General features: G+C 49.0%; 1 protein-coding gene across 2 annotated transcripts in view; it reads right to left on the bottom strand.

Annotated features, from left to right (window-relative positions):
- Positions 1-2185: 2185 nt before the first annotated feature.
- The window catches only part of clec16a (C-type lectin domain containing 16A), a 33350-nt gene continuing 11999 nt past the window's right edge, over positions 2186-23536 (bottom strand). For both annotated transcript variants that reach the window (XM_084437973.1, XM_084437972.1), the window contains 14 exons: positions 18622-18841; positions 17544-17655; positions 17097-17197; positions 16501-16620; positions 15324-15433; positions 13797-13841; positions 12773-12823; positions 12420-12548; positions 12075-12195; positions 10031-10182; positions 9546-9750; positions 8715-8885; positions 7806-7943; positions 2186-4333 (listed from right to left, as the gene is read on the bottom strand). In XM_084437973.1, coding sequence (XP_084294099.1) covers positions 3807-4333; positions 7806-7943; positions 8715-8885; positions 9546-9750; positions 10031-10182; positions 12075-12195; positions 12420-12548; positions 12773-12823; positions 13797-13841; positions 15324-15433; positions 16501-16620; positions 17097-17197; positions 17544-17655; positions 18622-18841 — 2202 coding nt within the window. In that variant the 3' untranslated portion in view covers positions 2186-3806. The remainder of the gene's footprint in view (positions 4334-7805; positions 7944-8714; positions 8886-9545; positions 9751-10030; positions 10183-12074; positions 12196-12419; positions 12549-12772; positions 12824-13796; positions 13842-15323; positions 15434-16500; positions 16621-17096; positions 17198-17543; positions 17656-18621; positions 18842-23536) is intronic.

The following is a 23536-nucleotide window of genomic DNA, read 5'->3' as shown; positions in this document are numbered from 1 at the left end:
GATTTTATTTCCATCATCTGTTTTTTTTTTTTATGGTGTATTTTACGTGATTTCTTATCTTTTCTTCTTCATATTTTTTTTTATCTTCCACCTTATGTTTGTTTGTATATAGCCTATTCATTTTATGTCTATTTTTATGTGAAGCACTCTGTTGTAATGTAGCCTAATGTAATTTCCCTCTCGTAAAGCACTTTGAGCTGCATTTCTTGTAAGGAAGGTTCTGTACAAATAACGCTTTACTTACTCAGAGTGGCACTATGATATTTGGGACTGCTTGGAAATGAATGATTTCATGAAATGAATAATATTATGATAAGATTAACAGACCGACTCACTGACCGACTGTGCGTGTGTAGGCTACTATTCAGTAGCCAACACCCATCATTATCTCTTAGCATTTAATTCATTGTATTTCAATTCTGGTTATTCCAGAATTTCCTTTATGAGAAGTGAAAGCTAGTTAAAGCCTGTACTTTCACACTGATTTCAATGGAATTGTCAGCAAGTCTGGAATTTTTACACAAGCACAGACACACACATCTCCTGAGAGGAGAGTTATCAGTAAATCTGGCGTACAACCAATGTCTTCATCGGTGCAGGAAGAGACAGATGAATCCAGTCTTGGCTGGTGCAGAATTCTCTAGAAATCCTTCAGGAAGTGTCTCTCCAGTTGTTTCCACCTTCAGGAAGTAGTATCCAAGCCACGCCCACTGTCACTGTTGTAACTTGGCAACCGAGTCGGTGTGTGGCAATGTGTCTACACATGGTACAGTAGCCTATGTGTGTGTAGCATATCTGTGTATGTGTGTGTAGCATATCTGTGATTCTGTGTAACTATGGTTCCAGTTCCACAACAACTGGAACCGTCGTCACTGCAGCTGCTAAGCGCCTGAGACGGACGTGAAGTCTCGTTCCAAACGGACTGGAACTAAACATGTCTCTATCCCGCTGTCTGTCGTGGCAGTTCAAACCGGATTGAAGCGCGCCCTTCGTAATTTCTCTCTCTCCCTCCTACTCTGCCTCTCTCTGTCTCAGAAACCATCTTCTGCTGTCCCTTGCTTTCTTCCCTGTCCTCTCGGTCTCACCCCTCCTACTCCTCTTTTAGTCGAAAGCCCCATGATGTTACTGTAGTTCAGTATCAGAGCACCCCCCCCCCACCTTAAGTCTGTGGTGAGACAGAAACACACATGAAAGGGTTTCAGTATCCTCACTCTGCCAGGAACACGCGCGCGTGCGTGCACACACACACACCATAAAGAGAAAAAAAACAAGATACACACACTCACTTGCACACGGAGACCACATGAAGACAGAATGCACACACATGCAAGATAAACACATGCGCGCTCGGACACGCAGGTGCAGGCGGATAAAATGGAACGTGCGGCACACACCACTCATAAGTCGCACGAAGTGGAAACTGTCTACTTCCCATCACTGGCCTACTAGAGGTTCTGCTCAGCTCTCTCACCCCATCTCTCTCTTTACAGCTCTGCGCCCCCTTTTTCTCCTCCCTTCTACCGGCTCTATTCATAGAGGTGCAATTCTACCCCCTCTCCATATCAGTCAGCGTGTGTGTGTGTGAGAGAGAGATCGTGTCATCTCTCTTGCAGGTCTTAGGCCTTTTCTTGTCACTCGGTGGTGAAGAAAGGCGAGACACCTCGCCAGTCCTTCCTGTGTTCGGGTTAGTTCCCGTGGCAGCCAGAAAGCGTCGGCGTGTCTATTAATACATCCATGGTGGGACCCTGGCTGTCAGTCCCAGCAAACACGCAACGTCAGGGAGACGTTCAGATCATGTCTTAATAACGTCCGTCGGTCCAGAACCCCGTGTGTTCGTCTGCTGGACCCCTCAATATTCAAACGTCTGGCTTGGACCCCTCTAAGACGTCTGTGGACGTGCAAAACGGGTCCAATATCTGAACGTAAAAAAAAAACATTCATTCTGGCTCCTAATTGGATGTCTTGACAATAAAAGACGTCTAAAAAGACGTCTAAAAGACGTGTCTTTGCTCAGTGGGGTGGGCCGGCGGGCACCTGAGCGTGAGCGCGTGGTTAAAGCTAATGTGGGGCACGCGACCACGTCTTAACAAAAACCAACGATGCCTTCATTGCTTGAACACTTAGGCAGTGTTACATGACAAACAATCACACACAAACCCTCTTAAGTAGAATAATTTATTGCAGATCTTTAATTATTTCTCTGTCGGCAAATTGGTTTAATTACAGGTTTAAAAGCAGATAGCATTTACAGAGCGTACAAACATACAGAAACACTGCGGTGCTGTAAGTCTTCTCTAATAGCATGGTCAGTCTCTTCACACCAGGGGCGAAATATGTACAACCTAGGGGCTGAGAATACTGTCTGGAGACCGGGAGGAGAGGGGACAGCATTTCCTGTCGCTCGTCACTGCTGTACAGTTCTACAAAAACTGGTTAGCCCACGACGCGTGTAGCCTACAGCTCGGCTTCACACCAACAAAACAAACACCGGTGAAAAAATGGAGAGAGAATAAACACGGGAAGAGGACAGATAGGGAGATGTATGGGAAACGGATAGAAAGCGAGGCAGGCCCGGGTGGAGGAACGGAAGCGCAGAGGAAAAGGAGAGAGAAGACAAAGAGAGGTTGACCAATGCACCGATGTCTCATCGCGCGCGTTGCTGCGGTCCAAAATGGTTCTCACTCGGTCGTCTTCCTCTTCATCGCCACACGGAGAACGGTCATCTCCCAGAGACTAGAGAGAACCTAGCAAGGAACGGATTGTCTGCTATCTGCTGTGTTACATTCATATCTCTTCTCCCTCTTGGCTAGCTCTTTAGATTATTGCAGTAGTAAAGTGTCATTAGACTGACCAGGGGTGGGTGAAATGGCCCTGGGGGCTGATCTCAGACCAGCTCTATGTCCCAGCCCCCTACATGGGGGGGAGGGGCAGCTGATCCTGGACCTGAGGCGGTGTGGGACATTGATACATTCAGCCCAGTGTTGTGTAACAGGTTATACACACTTACTCTACTGTACTTCCCGGGGCTGGAATGCTGTATGTACAGAGCTCCTATGACACAGGCCTAGCCACTTGATGAAATGAATAGATCGCTATACATGAAATGACTAGCTCCCTAATCAACTTTTAAATTAGTCTGAAAGGTAGCAAGTTAAAACCACAAACGCGCACACACGCGCACACACACACACGCACACAAAAACGCACTTAAGCAAGAACACACACACACAGTTCTAAGTGGCAGTAAGTGCTATGTAGGAGCCAGAGCAATGGCCAGAGACAGTGAGACAGGGAAGGCAAGTGTACAGTAGCTGACAGAGTGAGAGTGTGTGTGTGTGTGTGTGTGTGTGTGTGTGTGTGTGTGAGAGAGAGAGAGAGCATTATATGTCTAAAACATTAGTTTCAGAATATGTCTACAGGCAGATGAAGGAACAAAAGTGAATGTGTGAGTGAGAGTTGAATGACCTTAATGTCATGTGAACATAGTTCAAGAGTGCTGGATCAAAGAGAAAAAAAATGATGAACGCAAGCACGCACACACACACACACACACACACATATGTCCATCTATAACCAGTGTTCTTATGAGCAAAGAGTCTTTCATTATGTGCGAATACAGTGTGGAAACATTGAGATGCGCCAAAACAAGCTCCTGTACAACCAAAGCAACACAGAGAGCAACACCGAAACACCTACAGCCAAGCAGATCATTTAGAGCCCAAATCGTCTCCCTCTCCACTGTGTGTGCGCGCGCGTGTTAAAGAGAGATCTACACACACCTAGAGAAGACGTTTAGTGGACGTTAGCTAGTCAACCTCCGACGACCCTGTGTCTAGCTGGTGAGCGGGCGTGTCGGTGTCCTCCGCCTCCCCCCCAAGCCGCGGCGCCGTGGCGGGGGGCGTGTCCGTCTGCGCCCCCCCCGCCGACGCCGGTCCTCGCTCAGCCTCCTCCTCCTCTTTCTCGTCCCCTGGCGCGTCTCTCTCAGTGTCCTGCCCCTCTGGCCCGGCCAATCCCGCGGTCGCCGCCGCCGTCGTCTCCTCCTCCTCCTCTTCCTCCTCCTCGGCGATGGTCGCCGCGGGGCCCTGGAGGGCGAGCGCGGTGCAGGGGTAGTCGGCCGGGGGCAGCAGGGTGAGCGACTCCACGCTGAGCGCGTCGGCGCCGTCGTCCGTCAGCAGGGAGATGGTGGGCTGGGCGGCCGGTGTGAGGCTGGGGGCCAGGGGCAGGTGCGGGGGGGAGGAGGAGCCTGGGGGAGGGGCGGACACGCTTGACTCCGCCCCTTCGCCCTCGCCTCCGGACGAAGAGGGCGGGGTGTGCTCCAGGAACGTCCCGTCATCTGGAGTGGAGCGAGTGGGAGGAAAAGATTAATCACGGCTCAGACAGTAGAGGACATCTGAATGGTCTACTAGCAGCTAGAGGACCACTACCTACTACCTACTACAGTAGCTAGAGGACCACTACCTACTACAGCAGCTAGAGGACCACTACCTACTACCTACTACAGCATCTAGAGGACCACTACCTACTACTTACTACAGCATCTAGAGGACCACTACCTACTACAGCATCTAGAGGACCACTACCTACTACCTACTACAGCAGCTAGAGGACCACTACCTACTACAGCAGCTAGAGGACCACTACCTACTACCTACTACAGCAGCTAGAGGACCACTACCTACTACCTACTACAGCATCTAGAGGACCACTACCTACTACAGCATCTAGAGGACCACTACCTACTACCTACTACAGCAGCTAGAGGACCACTACCTACTACCTACTACAGCAGCTAGAGGACCACTACCTACTACCTACTACAGCATCTAGAGGACCACTACCTACTACCTACTACAGCATCTAGAGGACCACTACCTACTACCTACTACAGCATCTAGAGGACCACTGCCTACTACCTACTACAGCATCTAGAGGACCACTGCCTACTACCTACTACAGCAGCTAGAGGACCACTACCTACTACAGCATCTAGAGGACCACTGTTAATGAAATTCAAGTATCACCAATGTGTTACCCAATTTGATTCTTTCTGTTTTCCCACATGATTGATGTTTTCTGAGTTTCTCTCAGTTTATTGTTTTAACCTCTGTGAACCTTCCTTTCCGTCCGTTTCCAGAGAAGCCCTCTGTTTAGATGGAACATTTGGTCTGTGACGTCACTCCCCTTTACCCTTTGTCTGAGTGCCCGTCACCTCCCTCTATACGAAGTTATAAAAGAGTCTTCACGACCCAGTACTCTCGACTTGGATACACTTCCTGTTCTAGAGTCCGGTTTGCAAATCGTAACAGAATAAAACTATTGTCTTTTGTTTGAAACCAGCTTGAATCAACCACATCGCGTGTTCTTTGAAATCTACCTTAAACCAAGTATTTAATACTTTCATACCACTACCTACTACAGCAGCTAGAGGACCACTACCTACTACCTACTACAGCAGCTAGAGGACTAGTACCTACTACAGCATCTAGAGGACCACTACCTACTACCTACTACAGCATCTAGAGGACCACTACCTACTACCTACTACAGCAGCTAGAGGACCACTACCTACTACCTACTACAGCATCTAGAGGACCACTACCTACTACCTACTACAGCAGCTAGAGGACTAGTACCTACTACAGCAGCTAGAGGACCACTACCTACTACCTACTAGAGCAGCTAGAGGACCACTACCTACTACCTACTACAGCATCTAGAGGACCACTACCTACTACCTACTACAGCAGCTAGAGGACCACTACCTACTACAGCAGCTAGAGGACCACTACCTACTACAGCATCTAGAGGACCACTACCTACTACCTACTACAGCAACTAGAAGACCACTACCTACTAGAGCAGCTATAGGACCACTACCTACTACCTACTACAGTAGATAGAGGACCACTACCTACTACCTACTACAGCAGATAGAGGACCACTACCTACTACCTACTACAGCAGATAGAGGACCACTACCTACTACCTACTACAGCAGATAGAGGACCACTAACTACTACCTACTACAGCAGCTAGAGGACCACTACCTACTACCTACTACAGCAGCTAGAGGACCACTACCTACTACCTACTACAGCAGATAGAGGACCACTACCTACTACAGCAGCTAGAGGACCACTACCTACTACCTACTACAGCAGCTAGAGGACCACTACCTACTACCTACTACAGCAACTAGAGGACCACTACCTACTACAGCATCTAGAGGACCACTACCGACTACCTACTACAGCATCTAGAGGACCACTACCTACTACCTACTACAGCATCTAGAGGACCACTACCTACTACCTACTACAGCATCTAGAGGACCACTACCTACTACCTACTACAGCATCTAGAGGACCACTACCTACTACAGCATCTAGAGGACCACTACCTACTACCTACTACAGTAGCTAGAGGACCACTACCTACTACAGCATCTAGAGGACCACTACCTACTACCTACTACAGCAGCTAGAGGACCACTACCTACTACCTACTACAGCAGCTAGAGGACCACTACCTACTAGAGCAGCTAGAGGACCACTACCTACTACAGCATTTAGAGGACCACTACCTACTAGAGCAGATAGAGGACTACTACCTACTACCTACTACAGCAGCTAGAGGACCACTACCTACTACCTACTACAGCATCTAGAGGACCACTACCTACTAGAGCAGCTAGAGGACCACTACCTACTACCTACTACAGCAGCTAGAGGACCACTACCTACTACCTACTACAGCATCTAGAGGACCACTACCTACTACAGCAGCTAGAGGACCACTACCTACTACCTACTACAGCAGCTAGAGGACCACTACCTACTACCTACTACAGCAGCTAGAGGACCACTACCTACTACCTACTACAGCAGATTAGACTAGTACCTACTACCTACTACAGCATCTAGAGGACCACTACCTACTACCTACTACAGCAGATAGAGGACTAGTACCTACTACAGCAGATAGAGGACTACTACCTACTACAGCAGATAGAGGACCACTACCTACTACCTACTACAGCATCTAGAGGACCACTACCTACTACCTACTACAGCAGCTAGAGGACCACTACCTACTACCTACTACAGCATCTAGAGGACCACTACCTACTACCTACTACAGCATCTAGAGGACCACTACCTACTACAGCATCTAGAGGACCACTACCTACTACCTACTACAGCAGCTAGAGGACCACTACCTACTACCTACTACAGCATCTAGAGGACCACTACCTACTACCTACTACAGCATCTAGAGGACTAGTACCTACTACAGCAGATGCACAGGATCAGACTAGAGAAGCTAGAGCACCAACACTGTTATCTGTTCTAGAACTGTTATATCTCGACTACACAGACTAGCAGATGGACAGGCAGGGGAACCAGACGCTAGGAGCTACGACCCAGTACTGTTATATCTTGACTACACAGACTAGCAGATGGACAGGCAGGGGAACCAGACGCTAGGAGCTACGACCCAGTACTCGCACGACAAGAGACCACGAGACAGACGCAGGACTGAAGGGTCTTTTCATTAGCGGCAGATCCCAAACTACACAACACCACCAACAACAACCAGCACACAGCTCAGAGCCTGGGTTTCCTGTCCAGGCTGGCTCGCCCGTCTTCAGTGATGAGTGTGTGGACTTTGGCTCCACATCTCAACTGAGACATGCAGAACGGGTTGATGAATCAAGGCATTGTGCAGGGCTCTTACGCGCTTGTCACTCCGTCCAAACACTTGAGAAAGAGCAGTGTGTGTGTGTGTGTGTGTGTGTGTGTTACCTATGGGGCTCTGGGCGGAGATGGTGCTGGCCGTGACGGAGTCGCAGCGTCCTGTGCTGCCGCTGCCGCTGGAGGGGGGGGACGGGGAGGACAGGGGGGACGGGCTGTGCTGGGACACACAGTGGGCCACCGCGAAGCCTGGGGACACACAAACACACACACACACACACACACACGCAGGCAAACACACACACACACAAACAGGCAAACACACACACGCGCACACACACACGCTCACACACAGGCAAACACACGCACACACACAGACAGGCAAACACACACACACACACACGCTCACACACAGGCAAACACACACGCACACACACGCACACACACGCTCACACACAGGCAAACACACACACACACACACACACACACACACACAGTTACACAACAGCAAGCATTCCACTGTGTTGACGTGAAACCTGAAAAGGTTCCCTCGCCTACCTGCATAGTCCTGGGCGCTAGAAAGCTAATGGTATGTGAACTATTGTTATCGTCACACTGTGTGTAAACAGATAGTAAACATTTTACTACTAGCTCTGTATAACCGACTGTGTGTGTGTGTGTGCGCGGGTGCGTGCGTGTGTGTGCATGCTTGTGTAATTCTATGGAATTCAAACTGGAGGAAGAGAGAATGAGAGCCAAAACAAGGGATCCATTGTGTAAGAGATTCCTGTAATCAGTGTGTGTGTGTGTGTGTGTGTGTGTGTGCGTGCGCATAAACACACCCTCCCTTTGGCATCGGCTCAGATTGAACAACCAATAGTACAGACAGGTTGCCACTTAAGCCTCGAATCAACGTCACATTAAACAAGTGTGTGTCACTTGAGAGTGGGTGTGTACCTGTGTATGTGCATGTGAGAGTTACTGTACATGTGTTGCTAAATCTGTGTGTGTGTGTGTTACCTGGGACTTTGTCAACGGAGGCGAAGACTGATCTCTGCGCCGTGGGGTCGTTGGGCGCTCGTCGTGATTGGTCGTAGAAGCGGAAGGGGAGCCCGCTGGCGGTGGCCGTGGCCGTCTGACCGAATCCCAGGACGTCTGAGGCCGAGGGCTGCACCGGCAGGTCCAGCAGGGCTGCACGCACACACACACACACACACGCACAGAAACACACACACACACACGCATGCACACACACACACACACAAAGATGCACGCGCGCACACACACACGCATACACACACACAAACACATACACACACATACACACACACACATACATACACGCACACACACACACAAAGATGCGCGCACACACACGCACGCACACACACAAAGGTGATGTCAGCACACGCTCGGCCGGACAACGCTCCCAGAGAAAGAAAGGTCAGCAGCCTGACCCTGACCAGGTCCAGAGAGAAGCTCCAGGGTGTTTCCTTCAGGGGTTTTCCGCCCGCCCCCGCCATCGTTATGGCTAGACGGGATACAGCCGCGGCCTGTGTTGAAGTCTACTTCCCATACATGTAGAGACCGGTCAACCCTAAACTTAACCCTAAACGGCCTCTGCGTTTATGGGAACTAGCCTTTACCGTCCTCCTCCACCCGATTGTAGCCGCGTCCCTCCTAGCCACGGCCTGCGTAGAAGGCTAGTTCCCATAAATGCAGAGAGCGGTCAAACCCTAACCCCAACCCTAACCTTAACCCAACCCTAAATGGCCTCTGCGTTTATGGGAACTAGCCTTTACCGTCCTCCTCCCCCCGGCCGTAGCCACGCCCCTCCCAGCCCAGACCCACCTGCTATCCTCTGCATCTTCATGCGGCGCGCCTGGATACGCCCCTTGGCGAGCCGCTGCTTGGCGATGATGCAGCGGATGTGGTCGGCGAAGATGAAGTTGGCCTGCAGGATGGGGAGGGGCTTGGCGTGGGGGTTGGAGCTGGGCTTGTGGATGATGATGTTCAGCGCCCGGCTGTCGTCCTCCACCCCCGAAACCTGCATGTCCTGGTGGGGGGGAGGGGAGGGGAGGGAGAGAGGGAGGGAGGAGAGGATGGAGAGAGACGGGGGGGGGGGGGGGGAGTGTGTGGTTACGCTTGTCGATGTTTCTTGGTTGTATATTAAGTGTAAGTATTGTGTAGGAGTTGGCACTTGAGTGATTCAAATGTCCTCTCATCTCTCTCTCTCACTCACACACACACACACGCACGCACACCCTCCCTTTCACATACCGTACAGACACTCGTTGTGTCACGCTCTCTCTTTCTCGTTCGCGCGTCTCTCTTACCTGTAGCAGGCCAGCGAACTTGACCACGCCCCAGCCCAAGCGCTTGGTCTCGGGTTCGACCAGACTCATCTGGTAGACGTCGACCGCCAGGAACCTCTGAGCCTGACCTCCCTCCTTACTGACCACCATGCAGGCGATCAGGTCGCTGTTATCTACCAAAACACGACCGCAACACGTCATTATACAGCCGTAACCTTTACACAACCACCACCACAACACGACCATTACACAACCACAACACAACCACTACCACAACTCAACCATTACACAACCACAACACGACCATTACACAACCACAACTCAACCATTACACAACCACAACACGACCATTACACAACCACAACTCAACCATTACACAACCACAACACGACCATTACACAACCACAACTCAACCATTACACAACCACAACTCAACCATTACACAACTACAACACGACCATTACACAACCACAACTCAACCATTACACAACCACAACTCAACCACCACCACAACACGACCATTACACAACCACAACTCAAACATAACAACCACAACACAACCTTTACACAACCACCACCACAACCATTATATAACCACAACTCAAACATAACACAACCACAACACAACCTTTACACAACCACCACCACAACCACCACAACAACACAACAAATTACACAACAGCTCAAACTTTACACAACCACAACACAACCATTACACAACCACCACCACCACACTAGGCCTTAGTGAGTACAGCAGGTCATGTATTGAGCCTAGGCCCTAGTAGGTACAGCAGGTCATGTATTGAGCCTAGGCCCTAGTAGGTACAGCTTAGGCCCTAGTAGGTACAGCTTAGGCCCTAGTGAGTACAGCAGGTCATGTATTGAGCCCAGGCCCTAGTGAGTACAGCCTAGGCCCTAGTGAGTACAGCAGGTCATGTATTGAGCCTAGGCCCTAGTAGGTACAGCCTAGGCCCTAGTAAGTACATCAGGTCATGTATTGAGCCTGGGCCCTAGTGAGTACAGCAGGTCATGTAGTGAGCCTAGGCCCTAGTAGGTACAGCCTAGGCCCTAGTGAGTACAGCTGAGGCCCTAGTGAGTACAGCTGAGGCCCTAGTGAGTACAGCAGGTCAATGTCATTGAGTCAAGCTGAACAGGCAACTGGAGAGAAATCAGACAGAAGCTGAGTGAAAGTCAGAGGGAGACAGACATCACATGGCCGGGGGCGATGCTGTGAAAACTACACACGTCACACAAAGACCTTTAGTGTTCACTGCCTGGGTGTGTGTGTGTGTGTGTGTGATTACCGCATGGGGTTGAGGACTGTTGTGCTCTGGGATTTTTTGTAAATATCCCCCCAAAGTCATTCTCTGCCACCACCACTTCAGATTCAGTGAAAGTTTACTATTAGCAACACACACACACACACACACACACACACACACACACACACACACAGACACACAGACACACAGACACACACACACACACACACACAAACACACACGACAAGAAAGACACCAGACTCCCTCTCTCTCTCAGTTTTACACAGAAGCAGCTTAGAGGAACTGGCTACCATAAAAACCTGACTAGCTGCTATGACTCACACACACACACACGCGCACATACACACACACACGCACACTCACACACGCACACAGTCATCTGATAGAGGTTTGACGATTTCACTGAAATGGCCACTCCGTTGCCACTGTAAAACCACAAACATACAGACAACACACAGACAACACAATGATGAAGTACTTCTGTTTTATAATAAGGTCCTATTATGAAGAATGGACTTCTCTTTTCCTTGACATACCGTAACAAGACAGACAGACAGTTCAGAACTCCCTCCTCCTCCGCCAACACCCACTCTGAATATTCATGTGTTTGCATGGTTATTGTTAGCACTTACTAAGGCAACACACACGCGCCCGCGCACACACACACAGTTCTACTGGAAGAGGCGTACAGATAAGAGCAGTGGAAATCGTTCACTCATCTCTGCCCCTGTATACCTCCTTTTCTAGAGCAGATTAGGTGTGTGTGTGTGTGTGTGTCTTACTCAGGTCCAGCACATCGTCAGTCTTGATGAGGTCTTCAGGTCGAGTGAGAGGCAGCTGGGTCTCAGGTTCTCCCTGCAGCTGCATGGACAGCGACCGCAGCATGAAGAACACACGGATCGCCTGGAGAGAGAGAGAGAGAGAGGGAGAGAGAGAGAGGGAGAGGGAGAGGGAGAGGGAGAGGGAGAGGGGGGGGGGGGGGTCAGAAGAGAGACAAAGAACCTTCCCCCCACACACACACACACTAGAAAGAGGGGAGAATGTGTGTCAACAAAAAAAACTGATTGGAGTCTGTGTGTGTGTGTGAGTGTGTGTGAGTGTGAGTGTGTGTGTGTGTGTGTGTTCACCCTGCGTGTTTTCTCCACGTCTCCGCAGGGCAGCCTCTTGACGAAGTCGATGCCGGTCAGGGGGGTGCCAGTAGGGGGCAGTAGGATGGACGCGTCCATCATCAGGTACTCCACGTTCAGAGGCTTACTCTGCCATGAACACACACACACACACACACACACACACACACACACACACACAGAGAACAGACACACACAATGCACACGACACACAGAATACACACGACAATCAAAAACTGGAGGTTGTGTGGTGGTGGAGGGGTTGGGGAATAAAACCTGGAACTTTGGTGCGAGCGTATGTGTGTGTGTGTGTGTGTCAGTGTGTGTGTGTGTCAGTGTGTGTGTGTACTAACCGTCATGCTTCTGTACTCGTCCTCAAACATGTCTAGAAAGATTTCCTCCCCCTGTGAGAGACAGAGAGAGAGAGAGAGAAAGGGGGGGGGGGGGGGGGTTATGGAGGGAGGGAGATAGATAGAGAGATTAAGAGAGAGAGAGATAGATAGAGATTTAGAGGGAGGGAGAGAGATAGAGAGAGGGAGAGAGAAAGGGGGGGGGGGGAGAGAGGGAGGGAGATAGAGAGATTAAGAGGGAGGGAGAGAGAGATTAAGAGAGAGAGAGAAAGAGGGGGGGTTATGGAGGGAGGGAGAGAGAGAGAGATTAAGAGAGAGGGAGAGAGATAGAGATTAAGAGAGAGAGAGAGAGAAAAAGAAATTAAGAGGGGGAGGGAGAGAGATTAAGAGAGAGAGAGAAAGAGGGGGGGTTATGGAGGGAGGGAGAGATAGAGAGAGATTAAGAGAGAGGGAGAGAGATAGAGATTAAGAGAGAGATAAAGAAATTAAGAGAGGGATGGAGAGAGATTAAGAGAGAGAGAGAGAGAGGGGGGGTTATGGAGGGAGGGAGATGGATAGAGAGATTAAGAGAGAGGGAGAGAGAGAGAGAGATTAAGAGAGAGGGAGAGAGAGACAGTACATCAAACGGGGAGCGTAGAGGGAGGGATGAAAGTGTGCCAGCTGAGATGCTGGTCTTTGACTGCACCGTGATGTCATCAGTATCAGTTTGAGTTTAGGAGGCCCATCTACAGGAAAAGACTCACTCAGGGAAGTACAGATATGACCGTGATCTCATTCACATTCACAGTTCTTGCCACAGAATGGTCAGAAATAGTGTGTGTGTGTGTGTGTGTGTGTGTATACTACTGAATGAGGAAGCATGTTACAACATAATAATTGTGGTAGGAGTCTGGGAATCTTCAGTACAAGGTCATATGATATATATATATATATATATGTATATATATATCTCTATGTCTATACATCTATATATAGATGTATAGACACACACAAACACACACGCGCGCACACACACACGCACACACACCTTGTAGAAACGTCGCAGCAGATGCAGACTTTCTTCCCTTGCGCCCTGAAACACAGAAAACACAGCTGGTGTATTGATGACACACCATGCCCATCGGCAGCGTTGAGATACGCCGAGACAAGACAAGTAGAAGCCCCACCACAAAGATAAATGATGGCTCAAAACAAAGTGAAAGGAGAGAAAGAAGAAGAAGGAGCGCCTTCAGGGCAAAATACCCCCAACCCCCCCCCCCCCACACACACACACCCCCCCGACGCCATGTCTTTCGCGCCCAGACAGGTACGAGGAACAAGTGAAAGCCACTCGACCCGAACCACAGGAGCGGTGGAAACCACCTAATTAAATCCAAGGGAAACTACAATGCATAAATAAATCACCGGTTTAGACTTTGACTTGAGTGGCAGGCGGCCAATAGGCTCTGTGCACCAGCTCCACTACTTCCTGAAAGTCACTTGGCTTCTTTATTTCCTGTCCTATATGATTGGCCTAAGTGATTAATCAGGTGTGCGGAAGACCCAGCGCACACCTGATTATTCACTTCATCCAATCATATTGGACAGGAAATAAAGTAGCCAAGTGACTTTCAGGAAGTAGTGAAGCTGGTGCACAGAGCCTATCTCCAACCTCACCTGACCTCCCTATGCAATCGACGGGGCCTACGGTACCTGCACACACACACTGCAGTGGGCCCCCGGCATCAGGGCCCCCTTATGTTGGGGGGACGCCCGGGGAGATCGGACGTGACCTCGGGCGTTATGTGGTCAAGAGAGATGAATGTCTGGGCTGACTGCCTGAGGGGATACCGGCGGAGGGATACGTGTGAGTTGTGGTATGTGCCGAGGCTCGCCTGAGACGGTTCTTTCCCAACAGCTCTGCCTCTTAAGCCGGGTTTATAATGTAATTATGACACGAGACGAGCTACGGCTCATAGCTCAGGTCCGTCTGAGGAGAAATCCAGGAGTGAGGCCCGGGTGTTGGGAAAAAATGACCCTCTGAGGAGTGAGGGCGAGTGACCTCCCCCTCTGCCTCATTCAGGGGCGTGTCCCTCCCCCTCTGCCTCATTCAGGGGCGAGTCCCTCCCCCCCCTCAGCTGATCTTACCCCAGCAGGGACACCAGGAGGTGGGTGGGCGGTGGTCAGGAAGCCAGGACTTCTACCTAGAGGTCGGTATTCTAAGAACCGTAGCCGCTTGGTTTAACCTCATTCATGCGTGTCACTCAGAAGTTATACATTGTTATACCAGTCAAACTGGAACAACACATGGGTGTGGAATATTACATCAGCCTCTGCTGCTGAGAGCAGAAAAACAGTCAGACAGTAGGAATGGAGAGGAAGGGAGTAGGAAGGAAGGAAGGAAGGAAGGAAGGAAGGAAGGAAGGAAGGAAGGAAGGAAGGAAGGAAGGGTGAAAAGGATGCTAGAAGATGGTGGTGACAGCAAAGAGAGGGGAGTAGGGGTTATGAAGAATGGAACAGAATTTAGTAGAGCACAGAGAAAAATAGAATAGAAAGTAGAATGAATAGTCGTCACCTCTAAACAGGCCAGGTGGACATCTTTGATGATGCAGTGAGAGCCAGACAGGACGGACTGCTTCAACAGCAGACAGCTCAGCTCCATAGTGGCCAAGCGCACCTTCCCATCTACACAAACACACACAGTTATGGAGCATGTGTGAGTGAGCGAGTGGGTGAGCATATAGAGTTCTTGATGGGTATATGGTGTGTGTGTGTGTGTGATATATTAAGGTGTCCTATAGAGATAAGAGAGTTTTCCTGGGTAGTATAGTAGTGTGACAAACATATTTCTTGAGATGAAGTACAGGTCATTCACATCTATCAGGAATAGCAGGGGACCGAGGTTAAAGCCCTGAGGTACACCACATACTAGATTCAGACAGCTGGAGTCAGACTGCACCATTCTTGAGGCACACCGCATACTACTTTAGATTCAGACAGCTGGAGTCTGGACCACTGATAGGCCTTTTCCACCAAGAGGGAACCGGTTCGGTGCAGGTTCGCGAACCTAATTTTGAATGGTTCCGAGTATTTCGACTAAAAAGAAATGAGTTCGGGAACCCGAAAGCTGGTTCCGAACCGGCACCACAAAATAGTAGGTTTTTCAGTGCGAACCGTGACGACGTCATGGGCGTGGGCTGGCGTACAACGGTTTGGCTCAAAACTGGTCGAAACACGGGCCCGTTCTCTGGACAGAACCAAGGTTCCAGGGATTTTGAAACGAACCGATTCACGAATCAGAGTTCTTTTGGTGGAAAAGGGCTAAGAGAGAAAAGGGCTGTTTACGGTTGGATAATAGCTTCGGAACCCCTGTAGCTCATATTACCATACAGATGGAGTATCATTAATAGAATGTCATCATCTATGGTGTCAAAAGCTTTGGACAGATCTATAAAAATGCCAACAGTAAATTCATATTATCTAGAGAATGAATCCATTAGTTCTCAGGAAGCCTTGGGGAATTTACCCATTAGTTGCATCACAGCAATTGAAGTGATTTTCTCTAAACCCGTATTGGTGGGAATACAAAAGATTGTGCCCAAGCTGTCACTTGTCAATTCTAAGGAGAGGGTAATTTATGGTTTATGTGGGTAATTCAGCCCTAAGGCAAAATACCTCTTAAGGTTTAGAATACCTCTAAGGTGTGCGTGTACGGTATGTACAGTATATATGTGTGTATGTGTGTGTGTTACCTGGCTGTGCAGCCTGGTTCATGACTCTTATGAGTCTCTCTACCAGGACCAGACTGTATGAGCTCTTCTCCTGGTCAGGCACTGGCAACTGGAGCCTCTCCAACAGATCCCTGTTTATACCTGCACACACACACACACACACATATACAAACACACACACGCGCGCACACACACCACACGCACATGCACACGCACACGCGCACACACGCGCACACACACACACACACACACACGCACACACAGGCTGTATTAGACAGCTTAACATAGCTGAAGACATCATTAATTACAGTTCTTATTCTGGTAAAACTACCCACTAATTAGCAGGGCTATTTACAGTAACCAGTGAGAAATAAAAGAGTCAGTATGGCTCAAAACCTCACTCACTGTTACTGAAGGGCTAGGGTTAGGGTAAAGGTTAAGGGTAGGGTTAGGGTCGAGGGTAAGGGTTGAAGGTAAAGGTTAGGGGTAGGGTTGAGGGTAAAGGTTAGGGGTAGGGTCGAGGGTAAAGGTTAGGGTTGAGGGTAAGGGTTAGGGTTGAGGTTAAAGGTTAGGGTTGAGGCTAAGGGCAGGAGGACATGAAGAGCAGTAACACACACCTGTGCTGTGGGACACGGCGTAGAGGAGACAGAGCACAAACAGAGCGTGGTAGTCCTCCGCTGTGCAGTCCAGCGCACTGTACACCATGTCCAAGAACGGCCTACGCACACACACACACACACACACACGCACACACACACACGCACACACACACACGCACGCACGCACGCACGCACGCACACGTGCATACACACGCATACACACACGCACGCACACACACACATCATATGATATCTGTTTATTGCTATGTAAATGGTTCACACACACTACAAAAACACCAAAATACAAAACGCAGTGCAGTGCAAATTACGATATATATTGTAAAATATAATAATAACAATATTTATATATATATATATATATATATAAAAAAAACTAGACTAAAGGGGGAGGCACAATTCAGGTGTCTGCCCATGACATGTCTTTGTGTGTGTGTGTGTGTGTACCTGCTCCTCTGAGAGTGTGTGCGCGCGGCTGCTGCCGTCTTCTCCTCGTCAGTGATGTTCTGCTCGGTCAACTGGGACATCTTACACTTGTCCATCACCACCATCTCAATCTCTGCAAAGACAAAACACCCACACAAACACACAAAAACACACGGCATTAAATACACTAGCCAACACTAAACACCCACACACTCTCACACACATTTCAATATGTCTGCACACACACAGACACAGGGCAGGGGTAGACACTTAACCATGTGAAACGTAATTCAGTGAGTGAGCAGGATGGGCGTGTCTCAATGGTCGGTAGTAGTTCCCTTTCCCTTGTCTCCTTTCCTTTAATCCACCTGTCGGATCAAAACTGGGAAGGGGAGGAAGCTACTTCAGACTACTGAGATCAACCCTCAGTCAAACCACAAACGCACACAAACACACACACACGCGCGCACACGCGCACACACACGTGCACACACACGCGCACACACAGGAGAGTGAGAGACAGGCGGAGAGGTGAGGAGCACAGGATGAATGGAGTCACCGTGGAGACCGTGGTGGTGGTAAAGCTGTCGCCATGGAGACCGTGGCGGTTACATTCGGTTGCCATGGAGACCAAAGGGAATAAGGAAGTGTCAGAGGGGAGCAGCAGCAGCAGCAGAGAGAGAGAGAGAGAGGCCTTCGTCTCCAAATGAGCTGAATACACACTTTCTTTCTTCTCACAACTACCTCGTCTGTGTGTGTGTGTGTGTGTGTGTGTATGTGTGTGTGTGTGTTTCCCTTCCCTGCAGATGTAACCATTAGTCATCCCGAAGGGCGTGAATTCCTCCCAGCACATTTGGAGAGGAGGGCCGGCTGCTGTCGCGGTGGCTGCTGGGTAATCGGGGTGGGGGGCGGGGGCGGGGGGGGTGGTTCGGTGAATGGGGACGGTTTGATCGATGGTGGGGGATGGTGGTGGTGGTGGTGGTGGGGGGGATGGGGGGGGGGGGAACACACACACGCACTCCCCCGTCCTGTACGGCCTCACACTCACCTTCCGTCTCCCCACTCGTCCTGAACCCCTTAGAGCTCCCGCCCTCTGTACCTTTAGTCCTCTCCCTCTCTCCTCCGTCCTCCCAGCCCTCCTCTCCTCCTCCTCCTCCTCCCCCTCCCCCCGTCCGCTCCTCCTCCTCCTCCCCCTCTTCGCCCAGGTTCTTGTAGTTGGGGCGCTTCTGCGCTCGCTTGCGCCCCCGGTGGCGAGACAGCTCCAGCGAGCGCTCCAGGGACTCGGGCGGCTTGGTGAAGCGGCGCAGGCCTGAGCTCGTCTGCGCAGAGGAACACACGCGGGGAGAACGATGTCATACGCTGGTATATACACACACACACACACACACACACACACACACACACACACACACACACACACAAACACACACACACAAACACTTGCTCTGAAAATGTAATTTAATGTAATTTATTGCTCTTTAAATGTTCTTAGCCATTAGACAAATATATTCCAGGAGCTTGCTCCAGGTTGCCTGTTTCAATATCTGTGTGGTTTGTATGGCTCTATGTGCTACTAACCCTGTTCTGCCTTCCCTCTCCCTAGTGCCTCTCTCTCTCCCTCCTATCTTCTAACCAGGTCCAGTGGATGCCCCACTGTCACCAGCAGACCTCCCGGAGTCCGATAGATACCCCCGTGTCTGCTGTGGATGTCGTAGCATGTCCATAGGATGCCCTCTCTCCTATGATGCTTTTTTAGCCTCTCTTACTCTGAAATGTAATTTAATGTAATGTATTGCTTTATAAATGTTCTTAGCCGGTAGACAAACATACTCCTGGAGCTTGCTCAATCGCCTTGTTGAGAGGGGTCAGGGAAGAATTTTTACAGCTCACTTATCTGGCCCCTGGGTGATACTGGTTTTTTGCTTCCCTCTGGAATATGTAGAGAGACACCTCCCTTGTTCTCTGTAAAGCGCATTGTGTTGCCTCTGGGTATGAAATGTGCTATACAAATAAAGCTTTGATTGATTGAAACAGACCCACACACACGGACACACGCACTCACGCACACACACAGACCCACACACACACACACACAGACCCACACACTCAGGCTTTCTACACATGTATACACACAGTTGTTAAGACACAAGCGCGCACACACACACACACACACACACACACACACACACACACACACACACACACACAGACACACACACACGCAAATATGCATTCACCCACAAATATGCATGCACCCACAAACACTCCCATCTACCTACCCAACCACACACACACACACCTCACTGTGCCTTACGGTAAAACCTCAAATTAGCATGTTGGCCGAGGCATTTACTAGAAACATGACAGCCATTTCCCTCTGCTGCATTATCAAGTTCACAAAATGACCACTGTTAGTGCCAGATAACCAAGTACTGTAAATGTATGAGCCAGACAACCACACACACACACACACACACACACACACACACACACACACACACACACACACACACACACACACACACACACACACACACACACACACACACACACACACACAGGCCTGAAACCATAGGCACTGTATAGGGGCATATATATGTGCCTGGGCCTAGGCAAGCAGGGGGCATAGAAAACAACCATGATACAAATAAAACCGTTCAAATATGACCACCATTCTATTTGCAGTTGCTTTGTGTCTCTGATCTCTACTGTAGTTCAGGTCTGCTGGTGTCTCTGATCTCTACTGTAGTTCAGGTCTGCTGGTGTCTCTGATCTCTACTGTAGTTCAGGTCTGCTGGTGTCTCTGATCTCTACTGTAGTTCAGGTCTGCTTGGGGGAGCAGGGAGGGAAGGAAGGAAGGAAGGAAGGAAGGAAGGAAGGAAGGAAGGAAGGAAGGAAGGAAGGAAGGAAGGAAGGAAGGAAGGAAGGAAGGAAGGAAGGAAGGAAGGAAGGAAGGAAGGAAGGAAGGATGCCTTTTCTCATTTTAATCCCCAGCAAAGCTTCCACACCGGCCATGACCCTGGACAGCACTCAGCTGTTCTGAACAAGCAGATATCTCAGGAAATTGCTGGAAATGGGAGGAGCCCCCTTCAGACCACCCCCCTACTAGATTCTGGGGGGGGGGGGGGCAAAAGCACGTCAATCTTTTCCTGTTGCTCTTGCACCCCTGAAGGGAAGAGTCTAACAGACACAGTCAGTGTAGCTGCAGGGCTCTGATCCCCTGCGTTCTTTGATGGTGAGTGTTGTCATGCAGACTTGAAAAAGCCTAGAAAAAGAGCCCAAGATAGTAACCACAGGGTGGTGACAGAGCTAGCTTCTAGGAAAGGATGACCAGTGCACTGATAGAGCTCGGTTCTAGGGAAGGATGATAGAGCTCGGTTCTAGGGAAGGACGATGGCGCTCGGTTCTAGGGAAGGACGATGGCGCTCGGTTCTAGGGAAGGATGATGGAGCTCGTTTCGAGGGAAGGATGATGGAGCTCGTTTCTGGGGAAGGATGATGGAGCTCGGTTCTAGGGAAGGATGACCAGTGCACTGATAGAGCTCGGTTCTAGGGAAGGATGATAGAGCTCGGTTCTAGGGAAGGATGATGGAGCTCGGTTCTAGGGAAGGATGATGGAGCTCGGTTCTAGGGAAGGATGATCACAGTGTTGTGACAGAGCTACAGTCAAGCCTGACAAGTCTGCACACCCCTTTAACCTTCTCCACGTTTTATTACATTACAGACTTCAAATCAAATTAAATAATTTGGGAATGGGCAGAAATCTCCAGAAACAAGTGTGCCAAGCTCCTAGCTTCTTTCCCAAGACGCCTTAAAGCTGTAATCACTGCCAAAGGTGCATCAACAAAAATATTAGGCTAAGGCTGTGTATAGATATGTAACCCATAAATACCCTATTTTTGTCAGTAAAATAAAATTACATTTTCTAAAAAACGGTTTTCGCTTTATTATTCACTATTGTGTGTAGATGTAAAAAATGAACTCAATCTGTAGTAGAATAAGCCTGTAACGTAATAAAAGAAGGTGGAAGGGGTGTGCAGGCTTTCTGGCTTGGCTGTAGGTTCTAGGGAAGGATGATCACAGTGTAGTGATAGAACTGGGTTCTAGGGAAGGATGATCACAGTGTAGTGATAGAACTGGGTTCTAGGGAAGGATGATCACAGTGTAGTGATAGAACTGGGTTCTAGGGAAGGATGATCACAGTGTAGTGATAGAACTGGGTTCTAGGGAAGGATGATCACAGTGTAGTGATAGAACTGGGTTCTAGGGAAGGATGATCACAGTGTAGTGATAGAACTGGGTTCTAGGGAAGGATGATCACAGTGTAGTGATAGAACTGGGTTCTAGGGAAGGATGGTCACAGTGTAGTGATAGAACTGGGTTCTAGGGAAGGATGATCAGTGTAGTGATAGAACTGGGTTCTAGGGAAGGATGATCACGGCGGATAGAACTGGGTTCTAGGGAAGGATGATCACAGTGTAGTGATAGAACTGGGTTCTAGGGAAGGATGATCACAGTGTAGTGATAGAACTGGGTTCTATGGAAGGATGATCACAGTGTAGTGATAGAACTGGGTTCTAGGGAAGGATGATCACAGTGTAGTGATAGAACTGGGTTCTAGGGAAGGATGATCACAGTGTAGTGATAGAACTAGGTTCTAGGGAAGGATGATCACAGTGTAGTGATAGAACTGGGTTCTAGGGAAGGATGATCACAGTGTAGTGATAGAACTGGGTTCCAGGGAAGGATGATCACAGTGTAGTGATAGAACTAGGTTCCAGGGAAGGATGAAAAGTGTACAGACAGGTGACAGAGCAAGGTTCTAGGGAATGATGACATAGAAAAAAGGAAAGCCCAAAGGGGGTAGACCTTCGGAAATAAGGAACTGAAAAATATATTTCTAAAAAGGTCTCTGAAGAAAGAGCAAAAAAGTGAAATTAAAGCACGTCGATATACATTTGACAAAAGGTTACGGTCTATAAAGTTGGATCACAAGGTAAAGCAAATTCCCATTGAAGTTGCACTGGAAGCTCCACAATCAAACTGATCTTGTTTTGGGGAAATTGGAAGTAGACTTTTATTTTCAGGTGTTGAGTCCTATGTTTGATGATAGTTTTCTGAAAGAAACACGCTTCAGTAATGCAGAGGGATTCATAAGCAGCATCTGAACTGTTGTTGAGCGTGCTAAATTAAAGATGATTTACTATGTTTTGAAGTCACGTAAAATGCTTCAAATAATATTTGAACTTGTTTTGAGAATGGTATTATTTCATCTGTATGGTAAAAATCTACTAAAAATCTAATGTACTGATAGAGCCAAGTTCTAGGGAAGGATGACCAGTGTAGTGATAGAGCTAGGTTCTAAGAAAGGATGTTCACAGTGTACTGATAGAGCTAGGTTCTAGGGAAGGATGACCAGTGTACTGATAGAGCTAGGTTCTAAGGAAGGATGATCACAGTGTACTGATAGAGCTAGGTTCTAGGGAAGGATGACCAGTGTAGTGCTAGCGCTAGGTTCTAGGGAAGGATGATCACAGTGTACTGATAGAGCTAGGTTCTAAGGAAGGATGTTCACAGTGTACTGATAGAGCTAGGTTCTAAGGAAGGATGTTCACAGTGTACTGATAGAGCTAGGTTCTAGGGAAGGATGACCAGTGTAGTGATAGAGCTAGGTTCTAGGGAAGGATGATCACAGTGTACTGATAGAGCCACGTTCTAGGGAAGGATGATCACAGTGTACTGATAGAGCCACGTTCTAGGGAAGGATGACCAGTGTAGTGATAGAGCTAGGTTCTAGGGAAGGATGATCACAGTGTACTGATAGAGCTAGGTTCTAGGGAAGGAAGGCCAGTGTCTCAATACTAAGTACAGGAATGAGGGTTTCACAACAAAGGTTATATATACAGTGTGTGTGTGTGTGTGTGTGTGTGTGTGTGTGTGTGTGTGTAGGATGCTTAGTGGAACAGTAACTCATCACCCCTCTTTTCAGCAAACAACAAACCCTTCCTCTCACTG

This window comes from Borostomias antarcticus, assembly GCF_949987555.1.
Source record: "Borostomias antarcticus genome assembly, chromosome: 5".
NCBI lineage: Eukaryota > Metazoa > Chordata > Actinopteri > Stomiiformes > Stomiidae > Borostomias > Borostomias antarcticus.
This window is presented reverse-complemented; position numbering and strand designations above follow the sequence as displayed.